The sequence below is a fragment of the Narcine bancroftii genome, chromosome 11, assembly GCF_036971445.1.
Source record: "Narcine bancroftii isolate sNarBan1 chromosome 11, sNarBan1.hap1, whole genome shotgun sequence".
Lineage (NCBI taxonomy): Eukaryota > Metazoa > Chordata > Chondrichthyes > Torpediniformes > Narcinidae > Narcine > Narcine bancroftii.
In genome coordinates, this window is record NC_091479.1 from 80,571,966 (window position 1) to 80,591,429 (window position 19,464).

The 19,464-nt window shown below is 45.1% G+C and overlaps 1 protein-coding gene across 2 annotated transcripts in view; it reads left to right on the top strand.

The window, feature by feature from the left end:
• Window positions 1-19,464, top strand: part of LOC138746011 (synapsin-3-like) — a 226,831-nt gene that overhangs the window by 38,824 nt on the left and 168,543 nt on the right. For both annotated transcript variants that reach the window (XM_069903681.1, XM_069903682.1), the window contains exon 2: window positions 3,969-4,533. In XM_069903681.1, coding sequence (XP_069759782.1) covers window positions 4,214-4,533 — 320 coding nt within the window. In that variant the 5' untranslated portion in view covers window positions 3,969-4,213. The remainder of the gene's footprint in view (window positions 1-3,968; window positions 4,534-19,464) is intronic.

Here is a 19,464-nt window from a genome sequence, read left to right on the forward strand (position 1 = left end):
AATATGAGTGGCAGCTTGTCAGTAGAGGACTTCAGTGAAACAGGCTGCACAAGAGTTCTATTGTGAATGAAAGTACATGCTTTGGTGCAGTGGCAGAATCCAGAGTTCAGTAGTAAACAGGACGGGGAATCTAATCCCTACTCTACTCTGGCTTTTGTGCAGAACGTGGAAATGGGAATGAGCTGGGAGAAGAATGGAAGGAACATTTGTGAAACTCCTGATGTAGCAAAAGAATCAGAATTTCTGTCGTGAACCATATAACATGTCACAAATTTCATTGTTGTGCTGCAGTGTCACCGTGCAAATATTACATTCAAAAATAAATAAATTAGTGCAAAAATAAGAGAAAGTGAGGTGGTGTCTGTGGTTCATTGTCTGTTCTGAAATCTGATGGCAGAGGGGAAAAAGCTGTCTGATACTGCTGAGTGTTAGCCTGAAGGCTCCTCTATCTCCTTTCTGACAAAGGCATGACCTGGGTGGTGAGGTCCTTGAGGATAGAGGCTGCTTTGTTGAGACACCATCACTTGTAGATGTCAGTGGAAATTAATGCCTGTGATGGCACTGGCTGAGTTCACAACCAGTCGGAATGCTCTCCACAAAACACCTGTCAGAATTTGCAAGACGTACCAAGTTTTTTCAAGTTCCTCACGACGTATAGCCACTGACAAGCCTTCTTCGTGATTGCATCGACATGGAGGCCCCAGGACAGATCCTCAGAGATGTTGACACCTTGGAGCTTGAAGCTCTTAACCCTTTCCATTCCTGACCCCCTCAATGAGGACTGGTTTGTGTGAAAGAGTATTTAGAGGTGTTTTGGGAAGGATTATTAGAGCAGGTTGCACACAAACATTTTAAAACAGAATATTTGCAGGACTTTTGCGGAATGCTTTTTGCAAAAAGAGCACCAAAGTATCAACATACAACTTGCCTGGGAGAGCATGTGATTTTTGCAGGCAGTGAGAACAGTTTTGCTCTCAGACAGGGAGGGTGTGAAAACAGAGAGAGGAGACAGAAATCAGTTCCAGAAGGACAAAGCTGGCAAACTTTTAGAAGACTGGTCAAAGGAGAAGGCTGTCTGTCTGAAAGGTGACCTGAAAGAAAGGGGATCATCTGGAGATCCCTGAAGGGGGAAAGTTTCGTCAGCAAGACTGATTGAAAAGGAATCAGTTGCGGATGTCCTAGAAAAGGAATCTCTCTCTGAAAACCAGCAAGAACCCTCCTGAGTGGTAACCATTTGCCTGTTAAGCACCAAAGACTGGTGAACTTTGTTAATTCTAACCTCTGCGCACAGTACAAGAATTGCCTGCAACCAGTGAGATTGGACTGTGATCCAAAGAACTTTTCTAATCTTAAATATACATTACACACACCTGCGCTTAGTATTAGAGGGGGGATTAAGTAGGTTAGGTAGATTAAGTAGGTTAAGTAATAAGTTAATGTTTAATTCTGTTTTCTTGTTCAAATATAATTAAAAACTATTTTTGTTTAAGTGACCCTGTGTTGTGGTGCATATCTATTGCTGCTGGTGTTTGGGGTCCTCTGGACTCCGCAACATTTATATTCTCCTGATTTCCCCTTCCTGAAATGCACAATCAGCTCCTTGTTTTTGCTAATATTGAGTCAAGGTTGTTGTTGTGGCACCACTCAACTAGCTGATCTATCTCACTCCTGTACGCTTATGGCCCATGCTTGTTTATTATTTAAAATCCCCTGATCACGGGGGTCTGCACCCAAGTTGGTGATGCCTATGATCGGCTGCAGCCACGAGGGGTTGCAGACTCCAGGGAAGTGGAGGACTGGTGCAGGTCACCAGAAAATGGGGAGACCGCCTCCCATCTGAGGAGAGGCGGAGGGACGGTGACCATGGCAGTGGATCAGTGAGGGGCTCTGCGGCTGAAAGACCCACACAGGCAGCGGGCTGTTGGAGACTGCGGTTAAGGGACTTGCACCAGGCTGTGGACTGCTGGAGATGAGCTTGAACCTGGCTGAAGGGGTACCAGGTATTGGAACTGGAATATGAGAGGGTGCATGGGCACTGAAGGATTCCTAATCATATCGGAGGTTCAGATCTGGAGCTCGAGTTGCCGATGGATTGGAATGGACTCTGTAACTGTGGAGGTTGCGGGAGCACTGGAGGCAAATGTGCGAATGCTCAGTGACTCGGGGGGGGGGGGGGGGGGGGAAGCTCTCTTTTCCATCTCTTTCTCTGACTGTAAAGGTGCTTCAGGCAATTTCTGCCAATGGCCAATCTGTCTGCCTTACAGCAGACTAAAGGCAATTTTGTGTAACGTGAAACTTTATTACCTGACAATAAATTGAATCTTGAATGTTATGGCTCCTATTGCTCCAGGAGCAAGTGTTTAATGTGCGATTTTATTTTCTCTCTCTGTGAAATCTGGCGTTATACAAACTCGTGGATTGCCATCATGACTGCTGATCTCAGTATTGCAGAGACTCCATTTTATCCTGCTGGGATAGCACTCTACCCGTGGCCTGAGTGTTTGGTGAGATCACTTCTGAAGAACTGTGGTTTATATATCCTTAGAAATAGAAGGATCTTAGTGTACACGTCGAGTTGCTGGGAAATCTGATTACTTCATGTAAATACAGTACCTGATGGCCCTGAAGGACAAGTTTCCACATTGATTAACCTTTTGAGAACAGGCAATATCCAAAAACTAAAACCTGCATGTAGTCTATGGTAGCCAGCATTCCTGAAAAAGCCTTGTTACCTGTTGGCTTCCCCATGCAATGGTGGATGGTCAACTGTGCGATGTTTCAAAAACCTTTCAATCCATCCTGGTTGCAAAGGACGTCACTGCCAGAAGTTTTAAAGTGACCACAACAATGTGATCGGTGCGCGGTCTGAGGTAGCAGATTAATACAAGGATGTCCCGACTGTGGCACTCTCAACATGGCTCTTGCAGGGTTTGAGGAAGGAAGACTGCTCTCTGGGTATCTTGGGGGCTGAGATGTCATCCAGTGATTCTTCTTCCTTCCCCTTCCAGCAGTGTGTGGTGCCCCATCTCCCAATTCACTGCAGGGAATTCAAAATAATGCAAAATATCTGAGAGAAAATGTTTTCTACAAAATTTTCCCTTGCTCTTGCCATCCTACTTGAACATATTTGCAACCTAAAGCAACAACAGTAAGCACTTGTATATTCATAATTAAAGCCAGGAGGAATTAATGAGCAATGTGCTGGTACATTCCGCATGATCCTCTTAAATGCTATGTGGGGGGGGGGGGGGTGGCGGGTGGAATTCTCTTTTCAGCCGAACCTTTCTTTAGGGTTAAAATAGTGTTGAGCTTCAAAGTGACAGCTAAACCAATATTGAATACTAATTGTCTGCTACATAAACAAACAGCACATTAACTGATGCACCATCAGTAACTCCAAAAGACTGGGTTATGCAGAACTGACAGGCTTTTATTCACAATAGAATGAAGGCACGTCCATGCTGGTCGACTGTCTCGAAGAGGTGAGGGGGCCGTGGGACTGTCACCTTTATTCAGGAGTCTGTGGGTGGAGTAACAAGTGCAGTCAGCCAGTGGGTGTAAATATACAGACAGTGGTTTACCACAATATTATTATTCTATAAATGATAGTTATATTTTGCTTACCTTTCAACATTTACATCTTCAGCTTCCATGGAGGAGAGGATAGAGGATGAAAGTTGTTCCAAACTTCCAATATTTGGGTCATGTGGGGCAATATGGGTCCTCCAGTTTTAATTTCCTAATATTTACAGCTTCGTGATGTGATGTTCGAAGTCAGCTATGTAATTACGCCTTTGATAATCTTTAATTTGACAGCTGAATGTAGCAAGATTTCAAGTTGAACACTGTTCCTCTTTATATCAGGTGTTTGTGCCAACTTGACTGAATAACATTCACTATTGAACTACTGCTCTGTGGATAAAAATCCCGCCTTATTAATTGGTGTGAATTGTTTCATTTCTCCACAGGAAGGACACAGGTTTTCTGAAGACTTGGCACAGAGGATATCAGCCACAACAGTGAGGTTCCACTTCACGGACCCAAGTTCCTTACAAGAACCACTTGCTCTTCCATCTCAATATACAACAAGCCATCCCAAAACAGGAATACCCTTGAGATATCTCAGTGAATGAAGAGGTGCTAGTCTGTGCCATTGTCTTCTTGCACTCTTCAAGTTGCAGCCCATTTCTTCAAAGTTGCGCTTCACCTTTATATGAAGATGAATTACTTGCGGAGACGCCTCTCGGATAGCAGCTTTGTGGCCAATTTACCGAATGGTTATATGATGGACCTGCAGCGACCTGACAATTCAACCAGCTCGCCAGTGTCCCCAGCCACTGAGCGTCGGCAGCCGCCAGCCCCCTCCACTGGTAACACCATCCTCAGCTCCATCTCCAATGCCGTTAAGCAGACGACAGCCGCCGCTGCAGGATTGGTGGAGCAAACGGGAGCGCCGCCCGCTGCCAGTCCAACCCCCCCTGTCGTGCGGAAACCTAAGGTCCTCCTGGTCATCGATGACCCTCACACTGACTGGTAGGTGCCTGGTCAGCTTGGTGGGACTGACACAGAAGTGTAACTTTCGCTCTCTTAATGTGAAATTCTCAATTGGCTTTGGAGAGGAAGAGTTAAGATTGGACCAGAATGTTATCATGAATATGAGCCATTACAAGTAATCTGTGTAGGGCAGTGGTTCTCAACCTTTTTTTTTCCCCACTCACATACCATCTGAAATAATCCCTTACTCACCACAGAGCACCTATGGCAGAGAGGATGCAATAAATGATCTGTGGTTAAGAAGTGATTTCTTAAGGAGGTATGTGTGAGTGTGGGGAAAAAAGGTCAAGAAGTAATGGTGTAGAGTTTTGGTTACATTCTCCCCATCTTCCACTCCGTTTTTAATTGTGTATTTTGTATATTCCTTCCCATATCTGCCCCTTTTTAGAGCTAGATTAATCTTGTGTGAAGGCAAACTGCCCTTGCAGGAAAATGAAATGATTTGAACTTCCTGAATAAATAGAATTAAAAAAAAGCCCTTCCAAGTGCTAAAACCCTGAAATGTAGATATATAATAAGAAAATGCTGGGAGCTCTCAGTGGACAGATGCAGTCTGACTGGCTGAATGTTTCCAGCACTAATTGTTTTTGTTTAGATATCCCAAGCTGTTAAGTTGCATGCCCTTGGGTTATTGGATGTCAACAGGACGTCTGCTTGTTGGAAAATTGAATATCACTAGGTTGCAGAATGAGCACGATCATTTTAAGATGCTGTTCATGTGATTTGAAGTTTATTAAATTATGTTACTGTATGAAAGCCAAATAAATTGGTGTATATCTGCAGGGAATCCGAAACCAAATCTTAAAAACTTACACAACTCAGATATCATTAGTGAAGAAAATAAGCCCACTTATTTCTAATGATGAGTTTATGGAAATGCAGTGACTGCATTTATTGCTTTTGTAAATGTGCCGGTGTACAGCCTTCTCGAACCACTGCCTCAATTCAATGAAAGCATGTGCAGTGTAAGGTTTAAAATGTACTTTTTGCTTGCAAGCAGCTAGTAGATGTCGTTTAACATATTTTATACTGTCTCCTAGCAATATCTTTGCTTTAAGGTTATATCTAGCTTTTTTTTGTTTGCTAAAGAGATGCCAGGTTTAGTCTAGTTCTTTTGTTCTGCAAAATGGATGAAATAGAGCATGTTCTGAATTGACCGTCTTTCAAAATTTAAACACCATTTAATAATGTTTAATGGCTTGTAACAATATATAGCAACTGATAATAGCATTAACAATGTTTAATATTGTTTAATAAACTTTGGAGAACTTAACTTTAGTACAGATTTGTTTGAACAAGAGCAACATTTTCTGAATCTCCAAGTGAAAGTAGTTGCTACACGTGCAGACTGGTGAGGAGTTCCAGGAGTTATTTTCAGTGTCACTGAAGGAATGATTAGTTTGACTGATTCTTAACTTGAAGGAAAAGCTGCAGATAGTGGCGTTGCCAAGGGCTTTTTATCCTTGTCACAGATCTTTTTATCTAAACTGGAATATGTTATCAATTTAAAAAGGTTCGGGGGAAAACACATGCACATAAAATAGCCTTCACTGGCAGTTAAATGAGCTGGTCTTGATATCAATTGGGGAAGAAAAAAGAAGGAAAAAAATGAAAGTCACAGAGAAAATGTGAATGGTTGGAAGGGATGGTCAAGATGCTTGGGCAAATGTGGAACATGTTCTGGCAGCCCAACCATCTAGATCAATATTAATATTGTTGATCATCTCCAATGTTCTATTCAAGGATTACTTCACATCCCCATCCTATTCCTGCCCGAACACAAACCCACCCTCTTGTGTAGAATGATTAGATGTCTATTGTGTTAATATTGCTGGACTAATCCAGAGGCGTCAAGTAATCAATTGGGCTACATCAATAAAAATGCTACTGTGGCATAGAGAGAATTTGGATTGAATAAGCAAACCTCATCTCAATAGAAGGGACCTGAGGTGGATTTTGTTCAACATTGAACTGGTTGATTCATTTTCTTTTGGGAAGACTAGAAGAGGTTTAAGTGGACCAGAAATAAATATATTGGGCTGAATGGCCTGTTTTATGCTACATTCAATTTATGTAATTCTTTGTAATTGCACAAGTTCTCTGTTTTTACATTCCATGTGGAAGAAAGCATCTGTGACAATGCGGCACTGCATAGATGGTCAGCTTGGATTTACACTCAACTCCTTGTGACCCCAAAGGTGACGTTGAAACTCAAGCAGCAGTTAAGAGTCTTTTTGGGGTAATGAAAATTGTGGTTGAAGATGAAATACAATGTAGCTAGACAAAAATGGGATGTCGGAATTTGAATCAAGTGGAGCTTGGGAAGTTGGTGGATCAAGTCAAGTCTAGTTGAAAACTTCATTGGCAACTGAGTGAGTAGTAAAGGTGCTGAATGGTTCCAGACACATTTCTACATCTGTCTATTTTTTCATGTTCAATCTGAAGATATACTGGACAGTACAAGTGTATTGAGAATGTTACAGTGATCAAACATTACACAGCAAGGACAAATCAAAAATCATGGCTAGATACGGAGGCTCGTGCATCACTCAGAGCTCGTGATGCTGCTTTTAGGTTGGGAGACAAGATGACATGAAGATCTGCAAGGGCTGAACTCTCCCATGCAATTAGAAAAGCAAAGCGTGAGTATGCACAGAAAATTCACAGATAACTGTGTGATACCCACAACACGAGGCGCATGTGGCAGGATATTTAATCCAAAATCTACTATATGTCAACCCTGCGGGTCAGCGATAATGATACCCCCCCTTCCTGACAGTTGAATACCTTCTACGCACGGTTTGATGAGGAAAACAAGGTGATATCAACGAAAGCTTTACCTCCCTCTGAAGAACAGGCACCCTGCATAGGCGCAGATGAGGTGAGGAAGATCCTATCCAGGTGATCCCACGTAAAGCAGTAGGTCCAGTTAACATTCTTGGTTGGGTGTTGAAGGACTGTGTGGCCAAGAATATGGAGGGCCTAACAGTCATCTTCAGCATCTCACTGTAGCGGTTTCAAGGCAATTACCACCATCCTGGTCCCCAAGAACTAAATGACTACCACCCGGTGGCACTGACGTCAACAAGCATGAAGTGCTATGAGAATGCCCACTCCACTCTACCTGACCCACTGAGAAAACAAAGCCTCATACATCAGGCTGTTGTATATTGACCTCAGCTCGGTGTTTAACACATCATATCTGAGGCTGGTGGACAAACTGTCTTTGCTAGAACTCAGCACCTCTCTCTGCAACTAGGTTTTGGACTTCTAAAGAAAGATCACAGTCTGGCAGCAAAATCTCAAGCTCCATCAAGCTGAGCACTGGCACCCCTCAGAGCTGCATGCTCAGCCCACTACTGTTCACGCTGCTGATTCATGACTAAACTGCTAGATTTAGCATCAACACATTCTCAAATTTGCAGATGAGTCCACATTGCAGAGAGGAGGTTGAATGGCTCATAAAATAACGTGAGAGGAACAACCGGAGTCTCAACACGGACAAGACAAAGGAGATGATTGTGGACTTGAGGAGGTTAAAGGTCAATTAAAATTCTCCACTTCACATCAACTATTTTGTCATGTAAAGAGGGGAGAGCACAAAGTTCCTTGTGCATATAAGGACGGCCTATCCACGACTCACAACACTCCTCATTAGTCAGAATGACGCAGCAGCGCCTACACTTCCTACGGAGGCTGACAAGGCAAGGCTACTGCCCCCATCTTGACAAGCTTTTGCAGGAGTACAATTGAGAGGGTCCTATCTGGCCGCATCATTGTGCGGGACGGTAGCTGTAATGCAGCAGATTGGACATCTGAGAGGTTCACTGGGGTCTCCCCTTTCCTCTATAGATGACATTTACTGAGAGCGCTGTCTCAAGGAATTATAGAAGACCCTTTCCATCCTTCAAACCATTGCCTTCAAAAAGATCACAATCGGGACTGCCAGGCTGGGGAATAGGTTTTTCCCACAGGCTGTGAGACTGATGAACAGTATCCTGTAACCGTGATGATCATTCCAACTCTTTATGCACGCTTATTTTGATTATTTATGTGATTTTTATGTACTGTGTGTTTTTGTGTGTGCACCATGGTCTGGAGTGCACTGATTCATTGGGCTGTTTCATCAGATGAACATGAACACTGATCCTTCAGAAAAGTCAACTTCGTGCTCCTTGCTGCTTAACTATTTTGAGCATATTTTACTTGTGCAGAAACCCAAGCCTGTATCGACTTTTATTGGTCCCTAGCCCCTCACTGTCTTAAATCCAATTTAAATTCCTCCCCCTTTTGTTTTGTGTTTTTGTGGCTTTACTCTTCCAAGAACCATAGAAAACAGGCCATTCAGCACTTCTAGTCCATGTTGAAATATAATTCTGCTAGTCCCATCGACCTGCACCCAGTCCATAACCTACCAGACCTCTCCCATCCATGTATCTATCCAATCCCTCATCTTAATCTCTGCTAACCTTATAATCCTTGTCATTTGGACCGCATTCATGTTTCAATGGTCCTATTTCCGTACTATGGAATTTCTTTCCTCATTCCTTCTGTCTCTCCAACTCGTGAAGAGCCACATACCTGACCAAGATTTTTCCCAACAGACAATTGTACTAAAGTTTAAGTCCTGTGGTGTTCTGCAGGGATTGGTGTTGGTATCTCTTCTTTTTATATAAATGATTGTATATAAATGATTTGGGTTGTGGAATTGTTGCTAAATTTGCAGATGTCACCAAAATAACTGTTAGGGTGGGTGGTGCTGAGGTTACAGAAAGGCTGCAGAGACTTGGATAGATTAGGAGAATGGGCAGATGAAATACAATGTTGGAAAGTGTACAGTCATGCACTTTGGAAAAAGAAATAGATGGGCAGACTATTATTTAGATGGGGAGAAAATTCAAAAGAGATGCAAAGGGACTTGGGAGTCCTTGTGCAGGATAACCTTGGGAGTCCTTGTGCAGGATAACCTTGGGAGTCCTTGTGCAGGATAACCTTGGGAGACCTTGTGCAGGATAACCTTGGGAGACCTTGTGCAGGATAACCTTGGGAGTCCTTGTGCAGGATAACCTTGGGAGACCTTGTGCAGGATAACCTTGGGAGTCCTTGTGCAGGATAACCTTGGGAGACCTTGTGCAGGATAACCTTGGGAGACCTTGTGCAGGATAACCTTGGGAGACCTTGTGCAGGATAACCTTGGGAGACCTTGTGCAGGATACCCTTGGGAGGCTTTGTGCAGGATACCCTTGGGAGGCTTTGTGCAGGATACCCTTGGGAGGCCTTGTGCAGGATACCCTTGGGAGGCCTTGTGCAGGATACCCTTGGGAGGCCTTGTGCAGGATACCCTTGGGAGGCCTTGTGCAGGATACCCTTGGGAGGCCTTGTGCAGGATACCCTTGGGAGGCCTTGTGCAGGATACCCTTGGGAGGCCTTGTGCAGGATACCCTTGGGAGGCCTTGTGCAGGATACCCTTGGGAGGCCTTGTGCAGGATACCCTTGGGAGGCCTTGTGCAGGATACCCTTGGGAGGCCTTGTGCAGGATACCCTTGGGAGGCCTTGTGCAGGATACCCTTGGGAGGCCTTGTGCAGGATACCCTTGGGAGGCCTTGTGCAGGATACCCTTGGGAGGCCTTGTGCAGGATACCCTTGGGAGGCCTTGTGCAGGATACCCTTGGGAGGCCTTGTGCAGGATACCCTTGGGAGGCCTTGTGCAGGATACCCTTGGGAGGCCTTGTGCAGGATACCCTTGGGAGGCCTTGTGCAGGATACCCTTGGGAGGCCTTGTGCAGGATACCCTTGGGAGGCCTTGTGCAGGATACCCTTGGGAGGCCTTGTGCAGGATACCCTTGGGAGGCCTTGTGCAGGATACCCTTGGGAGGCCTTGTGCAGGATACCCTTGGGAGGCCTTGTGCAGGATACCCTTGGGAGGCCTTGTGCAGGATACCCTTGGGAGGCCTTGTGCAGGATACCCTTGGGAGGCCTTGTGCAGGATACCCTTGGGAGGCCTTGTGCAGGATACCCTTGGGAGGCCTTGTGCAGGATACCCTTGGGAGGCCTTGTGCAGGATACCCTTGGGAGGCCTTGTGCAGGATACCCTTGGGAGGCCTTGTGCAGGATACCCTTGGGAGGCCTTGTGCAGGATACCCTTGGGAGGCCTTGTGCAGGATACCCTTGGGAGGCCTTGTGCAGGATACCCTTGGGAGGCCTTGTGCAGGATACCCTTGGGAGGCCTTGTGCAGGATACCCTTGGGAGGCCTTGTGCAGGATACCCTTGGGAGGCCTTGTGCAGGATACCCTTGGGAGGCCTTGTGCAGGATACCCTTGGGAGGCCTTGTGCAGGATACCCTTGGGAGGCCTTGTGCAGGATACCCTTGGGAGGCCTTGTGCAGGATACCCTTGGGAGGCCTTGTGCAGGATACCCTTGGGAGGCCTTGTGCAGGATACCCTTGGGAGGCCTTGTGCAGGATACCCTTGGGAGGCCTTGTGCAGGATACCCTTGGGAGGCCTTGTGCAGGATACCCTTGGGAGGCCTTGTGCAGGATACCCTTGGGAGGCCTTGTGCAGGATACCCTTGGGAGGCCTTGTGCAGGATACCCTTGGGAGGCCTTGTGCAGGATACCCTTGGGAGGCCTTGTGCAGGATACCCTTGGGAGGCCTTGTGCAGGATACCCTTGGGAGGCCTTGTGCAGGATACCCTTGGGAGGCCTTGTGCAGGATACCCTTGGGAGGCCTTGTGCAGGATACCCTTGGGAGGCCTTGTGCAGGATACCCTTGGGAGGCCTTGTGCAGGATACCCTTGGGAGGCCTTGTGCAGGATACCCTTGGGAGGCCTTGTGCAGGATACCCTTGGGAGGCCTTGTGCAGGATACCCTTGGGAGGCCTTGTGCAGGATACCCTTGGGAGGCCTTGTGCAGGATACCCTAAAGGTTAACCTCCAGGTTGAGTCGGTGGTGAAGAAGACAATTGCAATGTTGGTGTTCATTTCTAGAGGAGTAGCATATAAGAGCAGGGATGTAATGTTGAGACTCTATAAATCACTGGACCTCACTTAGAGTACTTACAGTTTTGGGTGCCCTGTTTGAGAAAAGATGTGCTGGCATTGGAGAGGGTTCAGAGAAGATTTACTAGAATGATGCCAGGAATGAATGAATGAGGAAGGTTTGTCAGCTCTTAGACTTTACTTGTTGGAGTACTGGATAAAGGGGACCTCATAGGGGAATTTCAAATGCTGAAAGGCCTGGATAGTGACAAGGATTGACAGTCCTTAAAGATGTGGCCATGTTAGGTGATTCTAAAACAGTAGGCATAACTTCAGGATAAAAGGGTAAAAGGGTGTCAATTTGAAATAGAGATGGAAAAATTTCTTTAATCAAAGGGTCGTGAGTCTGTGGAACTTGTTGCCACAGGTAACTGTGTGAAGTGACGCCATTGGGTGTATTTATGGCAGAGATTGACAGATATCACACCAAAGCTAAGGATCTGATTGTTGATTTCAGGAAGGGAAAATCAGAGATCATTCGGGGATTAGAGGTAGAGATGATGAGTAAGTTCTTGTGAGTCACTATCTCGGAGGATCTCTCCTGGATCCAACACACTAAATGGCATCATGAAGAAAGCACATCAATGCCTCTACTTCCTTTGGAGTTTGCGAAGGTTTGGTATGACAATGGAAATCCTGGCAAGATGTGTGGTGGAAAGTGTTGTATTGGGAAGAGTATCTGGTTCGGTGGGTTCACAGAGAGATGAGCCTGGACACAAGTGTTGCAATCACTCGTTACTTTAATTAACACATGGGAGACAAACAGAGGAGAATGTTAAACAGTACTTGATTACTATTTCACTTAACCAATGATAGAAACATAGGAACATAGGAAGTAGGAACAGGAGTAGGTCAAAAATGGCCCATCGAGCCTGCTCCGCCATTCAATACGATCATGGCTGATCTAATTTATGACCTAACTCCACCTACCTGCCTTCTCCCCATATCCCCTAATTCCTCTATCATGTAAAAATTTATCCAACCTAATATTAAATATGTTTAATGAGGTAGCCTCAACCACTTCCCTGCTTAGAGAATTCCAAACATTCACTACTCTCTGGGAAAAACTATTTTTCCTCATCTCTGTCCTAAATCTACTTCCCCAAATCCTGAGACTGTGTCCTCTCATTTTAATTTCCCCGGCCAGCTCAAAAAACCTTCCTACATCTATCCATACCCTTCATAATCCTAGATGTTTCTATAAGATCTCCTCTCATTCTTCTGAACTCGTGCGAATACAATCCTAGATGATTTAATCTTTCATCATAAGTCAACCCCTTCATCCCAGGGATCAACCTAGTAAACCTCCTCTGGACCGTCTCCAAAGCCAGTATATCCTTCCTCAAATATGGAGACCAGAACTGGACGCAGTACTCCAGGTGCGGTCTCACCAGTACCTTATACAGTTGCAACATTACCTCCCTACTTCTGAATTCAATTCCTCTAGCGATGAAGGCCAACATTCCATTTGCCTTCTTAATAACCTGCTGCACCTGCAACCTAACTTTTTGCGATTCATGCAGAAGCCCTCCCAAGTCCCTCTGCACAACAGCACGCTGTAGTTTTTCACCCTTTAAATAATATTCAGCTCTTTGATTTTTCTTGCCAAAGTGGATTACCTCACACTTACTAACATTGTACTCCATCTGCCAGACCTTTGCCCACTCATCCAGCTTAACTCTATCCCTCTGCAGACTCTCCACATCCTCATTACAATTTGCTCTTCCACTCAATTTGGTGTCATCTGCAAACTTGGCATTTTGTCCCCTCCTCCAAGTCATCAATGTAAATGATGAACAGTTGTGGGCCTAACCCTGACCCCTGCGGCACCCCACTTACCACTCTCTGCCAACCTGAAAAACTCCCAATTAGCCTGACTCTCTGCCTCCTTTCACACAACCAATTTTCAATCCAGGCCAATATACTTCTCCGGACTCCACTTTCCTGTAACTTACTGATATAGACATTCATCTCAGACCTAGGTTGGACTCCAACAATAATGAACTTGTACTTGACGCTCTCACACACTTGAGTACACACACTACAAACAGGGACTCTTAACACACACCCAGTTCCCTGTAGCATTGGGGGTGTGGCTCTCTGCAAGTATTGATCTTTCACACTACTACTGCTTAGCTTCAGTGTAATGCACGTATTTCCTGTGACACTTACAACAATATCCAAAGTAGTCACCTGATGTGGATCGATGACTGGGTCTTGGACCACAAGGCAGAGAGAGAGAATGTGCTGTGCGTTGGTGTTATATACAGTACTAATCTACGCTTCTAGCCAATAATGACCCTAGATTTAAATTGGCCAACAGTAAGGTGTGCACTAATGGGTGACCATTAGATGATATGATGTCCGAATAAGTTCAGACAGAGAGGACACGTGACCACCCGCAATATACACATTCCAGTCAGGCAGGGAGACCATATTTCCTCCTCACATAATATTGACCCATCGGAGGTCACATTACTCTTCAGTCACTTCAAAGACCATCGATATGTGGTTCATAAAAGGTAAGCTATACAGGTTGAACCTCTATTATCTGGAACTCTGTAGTCTGCCAATTCCTGTGGTCTGGCACATTTTGAATCTGCTTATAGACGGCGTGGGACTCGAACCCCAGACCCCATTGCTGCTGCTCTCACGGTAAATCTCTCACGGTTAGAGTCCCGCGCTGTTTGTAAGGAGTTTGTACTAACGGTGGCAGATTCATCCTTTACAACACTAGTGTTGGGGTCTGGGGTTCGAGTCTCGCGCTGTCTGTAATGTCCCGATAGCATAACATATAACATAACAATTACAGCACGGAAACAGGCCATTAGGCCCTTCTAGTCCGCACCGAACCAAACACCCCTTTCTAATCCCACCTCCCTGCACAATGCCCATAACCCTCCATCTTCCTCTCATCCATATACCTGTCCAACCTTTTCTTAAATAATACAATTGACTCCGCCGCCACTATTTCTCCCGGAAGATCATTCCACACAGCTACCACTCTCTGAGTAAAGAAGTTCCCCCTCATGTTACCTCTAAACCTCTGCCCCTTAATTCTTAACTCATGTCCTCTTGCTTTAATCTTTCCTCCTCTTAACGGAAATAGTCTATCCACATCCACTCTGTCTATCCCTTTCATAATCTTAAATACTTCTATCAAATCCCCTCTCAACCTTCTACGCTCCAAAGAATAAAGACCCAATCTGTCCAATCTCTCCCCATACTCCAGATGCTTAAACCCAGGCAACATTCTGGTAAACCTTCTCTGCACTCTCTCCACTCTGTTTATATCCTCACACTTATCAGCATTAAATTCCATCTGCCATTTTTCAGCCCACTTTTCTAAGCAGCCCAAATCCCTCTGCAATCCTAGAAAACCTTCTTCATTATCCACTATTCCACCTATCTTAGTATCGTCTGCATATTTACTAATCCAATTCACCACCCCATCATCTAGATCATTAATGTATATAACGAACAACAATGGGCCCAATACAGATCCTTGAGGCACACCACTGGTCACCGGCCTCCAACCTGACAGACAATTATCCACTACCACTCTCTGGCCTCTCCCTTTCAGCCAATGTTCAATCCATTTGACTATCTCAAAATTTATACCTAAAGACTGCACCTTCCTAACTAACCTTCCATGTGGTACCTTATCGAAGGCCTTACTGAAGTCCATATAGACAACATCCACTGCGCTACCCTCATCCACATTCCTAGTCACCTCTTCAAAAAATTCAATCAGATTGGTCAAACATGACCTTCCTCCCACAAATCCATGTTGAGTGCTCCTGATCAAACTCTGTCTATCCAGATGTTTATAAGTACTATCTCTAAGAAATTTCTCCATTAATTTACCTACCACAGACGTCAAACTTACAGGCCGATAGTTGCCAGGCTTCCTCCTTGAACCCTTTTTAAATAACGGAACCACATGCGCAATGCGCCAATCCTCCGGCACTATCCCCATATCTAATGACATTCGAAAAATTACCGCCAGAGCCTCTGCTATTTCCTCCTTCACTTCTCTCAATGTCCTGGGGAAGATCCCGTCTGGTCCTGGAGACTTATCCACCTTTATATTCTTCAAAAGCCTTAAAACTACACCTTTTGTAATCTCTATATTCCCCATATTTACCCAATTTGCTTTTTTTATCCCACATCTCCCAATATCCTTCTCCTTAGTGAATACCGAAGAAAAGAAACTGTTCAATATCTCCCCCATTTCTCTAGGTTCCACACACAGTTTTCCACTCTGATTTTCTAAGGGACCAATTTTGTCTCTAGCTTTCCTCTTACCATTAACATATTTGTAGAACTCTTTTGGATTAGTTTTCACCCTGCTTGCCATAGTTTTCTCGTACCTTCTTTTAGCTTTCCTAATTCCTCTCTTAAGATTCCTCTTACATTCAATGTATCTTTCAAACATCTCCTTAACTCCATGCTTCTTATATCTAATGTACGCCTCCCTTTTTCTTCGAACCAAGTTTCCAATATTCCTTGAAAACCACGGCTCTCTCAAACCTTTTGCCCCTCCTTTTAACCTAACAGGAACATAAAGCTTTTGCACTCTCAAAATCTGATCTTTAAAAGACTTCCATCTCTCTACTACATCCTGCCCATAAAACAAATTGTCCCAATCCACACCCTGCAAGTCCTTTCGCATCTCCTCAAATCTAGCTTTTCCCCAATCAAAAACCTCAATCCTTGGCCCTGATTTCTCTCTTTCCATAATGACATTGAAGCTGATGGCTTAACCGTTAACACAGTTAACACAATGTCTTTACAGCAACAACTACACTAACCATGCGCCCCACAGTATTATTTCCTGTTTTAAGCTTTGTTCTATCTTTGGTGTCTTTACATAGGGGGTTCCCTTCGGGGTCATTTTCTGTTTTCCGGCATTTTATACAGGACCATTGTGTTGTCAATGAAGCAGGGTGGTGTGGGGGCTGCTTCCCAGAGTCCGTGGGGAGAGAAGAGAAAGAAATTAATCTGGCCACCAACTCGCATGCCTGGTTTCTCTGGCTTGGCTGGCAAATGTGTGTACACCTTTCCACCAACATCTGTGGGCAGACTGTGCAGGGCCATCCATGAGATGACAGAGCCTTCTCTTTCCTCACGCATCCCGATCTTGGCTTCACTCTTGGGCACTCCCTAAGCATAGAGCTCAGATCTCTGTCGCTGTGCTATCCTGTGGTGAGGCAGGGGGCAGGCATACAGCCAGGGTGTACCCTGAACTCCCTGTTTTTCTGGGCTGTTATTTGACATCAGGATGCCGTTCCTGCTCATGTTTTTAAATGGGAGCCACAGGTGCTTGTGTTGGTTCCCTGTAACAATAGCCAGGAGGAGTCGGGACTGAAAGTTGGCCAAATTTGTAGTTTTAAATAAAAACTCCTGAAGCACCCACCCAAGAGGTGTTTGTTTCTGTTAATGGGAGGGCTGGGGGATGTTGTAATTGCTGAGTGGTTACAATATACATACAAACGTTTCTATCTACTGCTTGATCTGTGGCACTCATTTATAATCTGTAACTTTTGAAACAGTGAACTGTAACTCCAATTCCCTGAGTGTGCTCATAGGCATTAATTCTACAACCCAGGGTGATATAAAAACAAGACAAATGAAACGAAAGGTCCATTACAGAATCTGCACCCAGAATGCGCAGAGCAAAAGATGCGATTGAATGTCCAATGCTGAGATTTAGGTTTCCATAACAAAAGCTCTTCCCTGTCTTGCTGAGAGTTCTTGGCATAATAAGTGAGAAGTATTTCTTGCTGGTTGAAATCAGTGATGAGATTGCGGCAGTCTGTTGTGAAGACCAGTGCTTTGTAGACCCTCATGTCAAGTAGAGAACTGATTGAAGGATGGGGAGTCTTCTGTTTTTGGGAGAGCTCAAAAGATAGATGAATTTAGACAGGGGCCACCTCTGATGGGGGAGCACCAGTGGAGAGGCTTGTCCAGGTCAGAGTGGGCAGCGCATCGGAAGCTCCCCCCCACCCCCCACTGCAATGCTCCCTCCAGAGAGCATACATGTCTCTGTGTCACCGGAAGGGAGATGTCACCGTACTTCCCCTCAGCCCTGCAAAGTTGATCCGGTGCTCCCTGCTTCATGTACTCCAATCCCTTCACGAGCGTAATGGCTGCCCAGTCTGTTTTCCCAGTCGCCAGCACCATGAGGGCCAAGACCACCGCTCTAAGGTTGGGGTATGTTATGGTGACTAAGTAGGCCACCAAGGCACCAGTCACCATGATCCCTGGGAAGTGGTGCTCATGTAGATGCCCACGATCAGTGTCTGGCCATATAGGCCCCGTTCTAAGAAGGCAGGGAACCTGGCCTGGACTGCAGTCACCACCTGTTCCCACAGTGTGGTGCCATCATACACCCCTTCTGGTGGCACCTACAAGGCATTGCCAATTGTCTGTTGGCCAGAAAGACCGCTCAGGGCACTCGCTTTCTGATGAGAGAGAAGCAATGGTATGGATAGGTGTTTGCCTGGCTGCTGATGGTATCGGTCCCTTTGCCCAGTTAGCTCCATGGCAGAGTACAGAATCTCGCATACTCCCAACAGGACACCCACGCACACACTTGTATGATCTCCCACACGGTTAAGACTCCAGGTGTCTCCAGCCGAAATGCTTTGAACCCTGCTCGCAGCACCAATTGTCATGTTGGGAAGAGTATCAGGTTTGGTGGGTTCACAGGGAGATGAGTCTGGATACAAATATTATTATCACATGTAACTTTAATTAACACACAGGCGACTCTTTACAAATATTAATCAATTGCTATACTATGGCTCAGTTTCAGTGTAGTGCACACCCTACCTGCGACGCTTCCAAGAATGTCTAAAGTAGCGACCTGGCATGGGGTGATGATCCTGAGTGAAATCCCTCCAGATGGTAGTGGTCACAGCCGGGACATCATTGGTAAAACCCTCCCCACCATTGAGAACATACAGGGAACATTCCCATCAGAGAGAGGCCGCAAACATCAAGGATCCACACCACCCAGCACACGTTCTGTTCTTCCTGCTACCATCAGGAAAGAGGTACAGCTATCACAAGACTTACACCACCAGGTTCAGGAACAGCTTTATCCTTGCACCATCCGACTTCTTAACCACAAACTCCATCAGGGACTTTTGCACTTTATTGATTTTTAAAACAATTCTCTCTGTAGTGCACAGTCAGTTTATATTTCCTTATCTGTTTACATGTCTTTATTTGTTTACATGTGTAAACAAATATAGGTTTTTTGTGCATTTCCAATAAGTGGAAATTCTGCCTCACCTGCAGGAAAAAGAATGTGATGTCATGTATGTACTCTGACAATAAATCTGATCTGATTAGTCAGGGCATCAAGGGCTACAAAGAGAAAACCGGCAAGTGGGGATGGATCGACTCATGATTAGAATGGTGGAGCAGACCCGATGGGCCAAATGGCCTCCTTCTGCTACTGTGTGTATTAGTAAAGAATGCTCCCATCCTGGGTTTCATGATCATTCTCTTACCATGGGTCAAATGAAATATTTGACTGCCACACCTGAGAGCTGGGTGCATAATATTGGGTGATTCCATTGTGCATTGAGGGACAGTTTTGAATAACATTTTGGTTTGGATGTACAGAGATATTATGGCACTATTCAAAAGGACTGCAAACCTTCAGACACGCTGACTGTAATTTGTGTGGCCATAGATGTGTTTCATATGGATTATCTGCTTTTGCCATTGCTTGCGTGATTTAACCAGGCTGCCACATCCGTTGATGGTAGATCCGCAGCAATATTGCCAATGTTCTTTGTTGCCTTTGAAGTTCAGGGATATAACCTGAGGCTATGGGCATCATGCTGATTATTACAGAT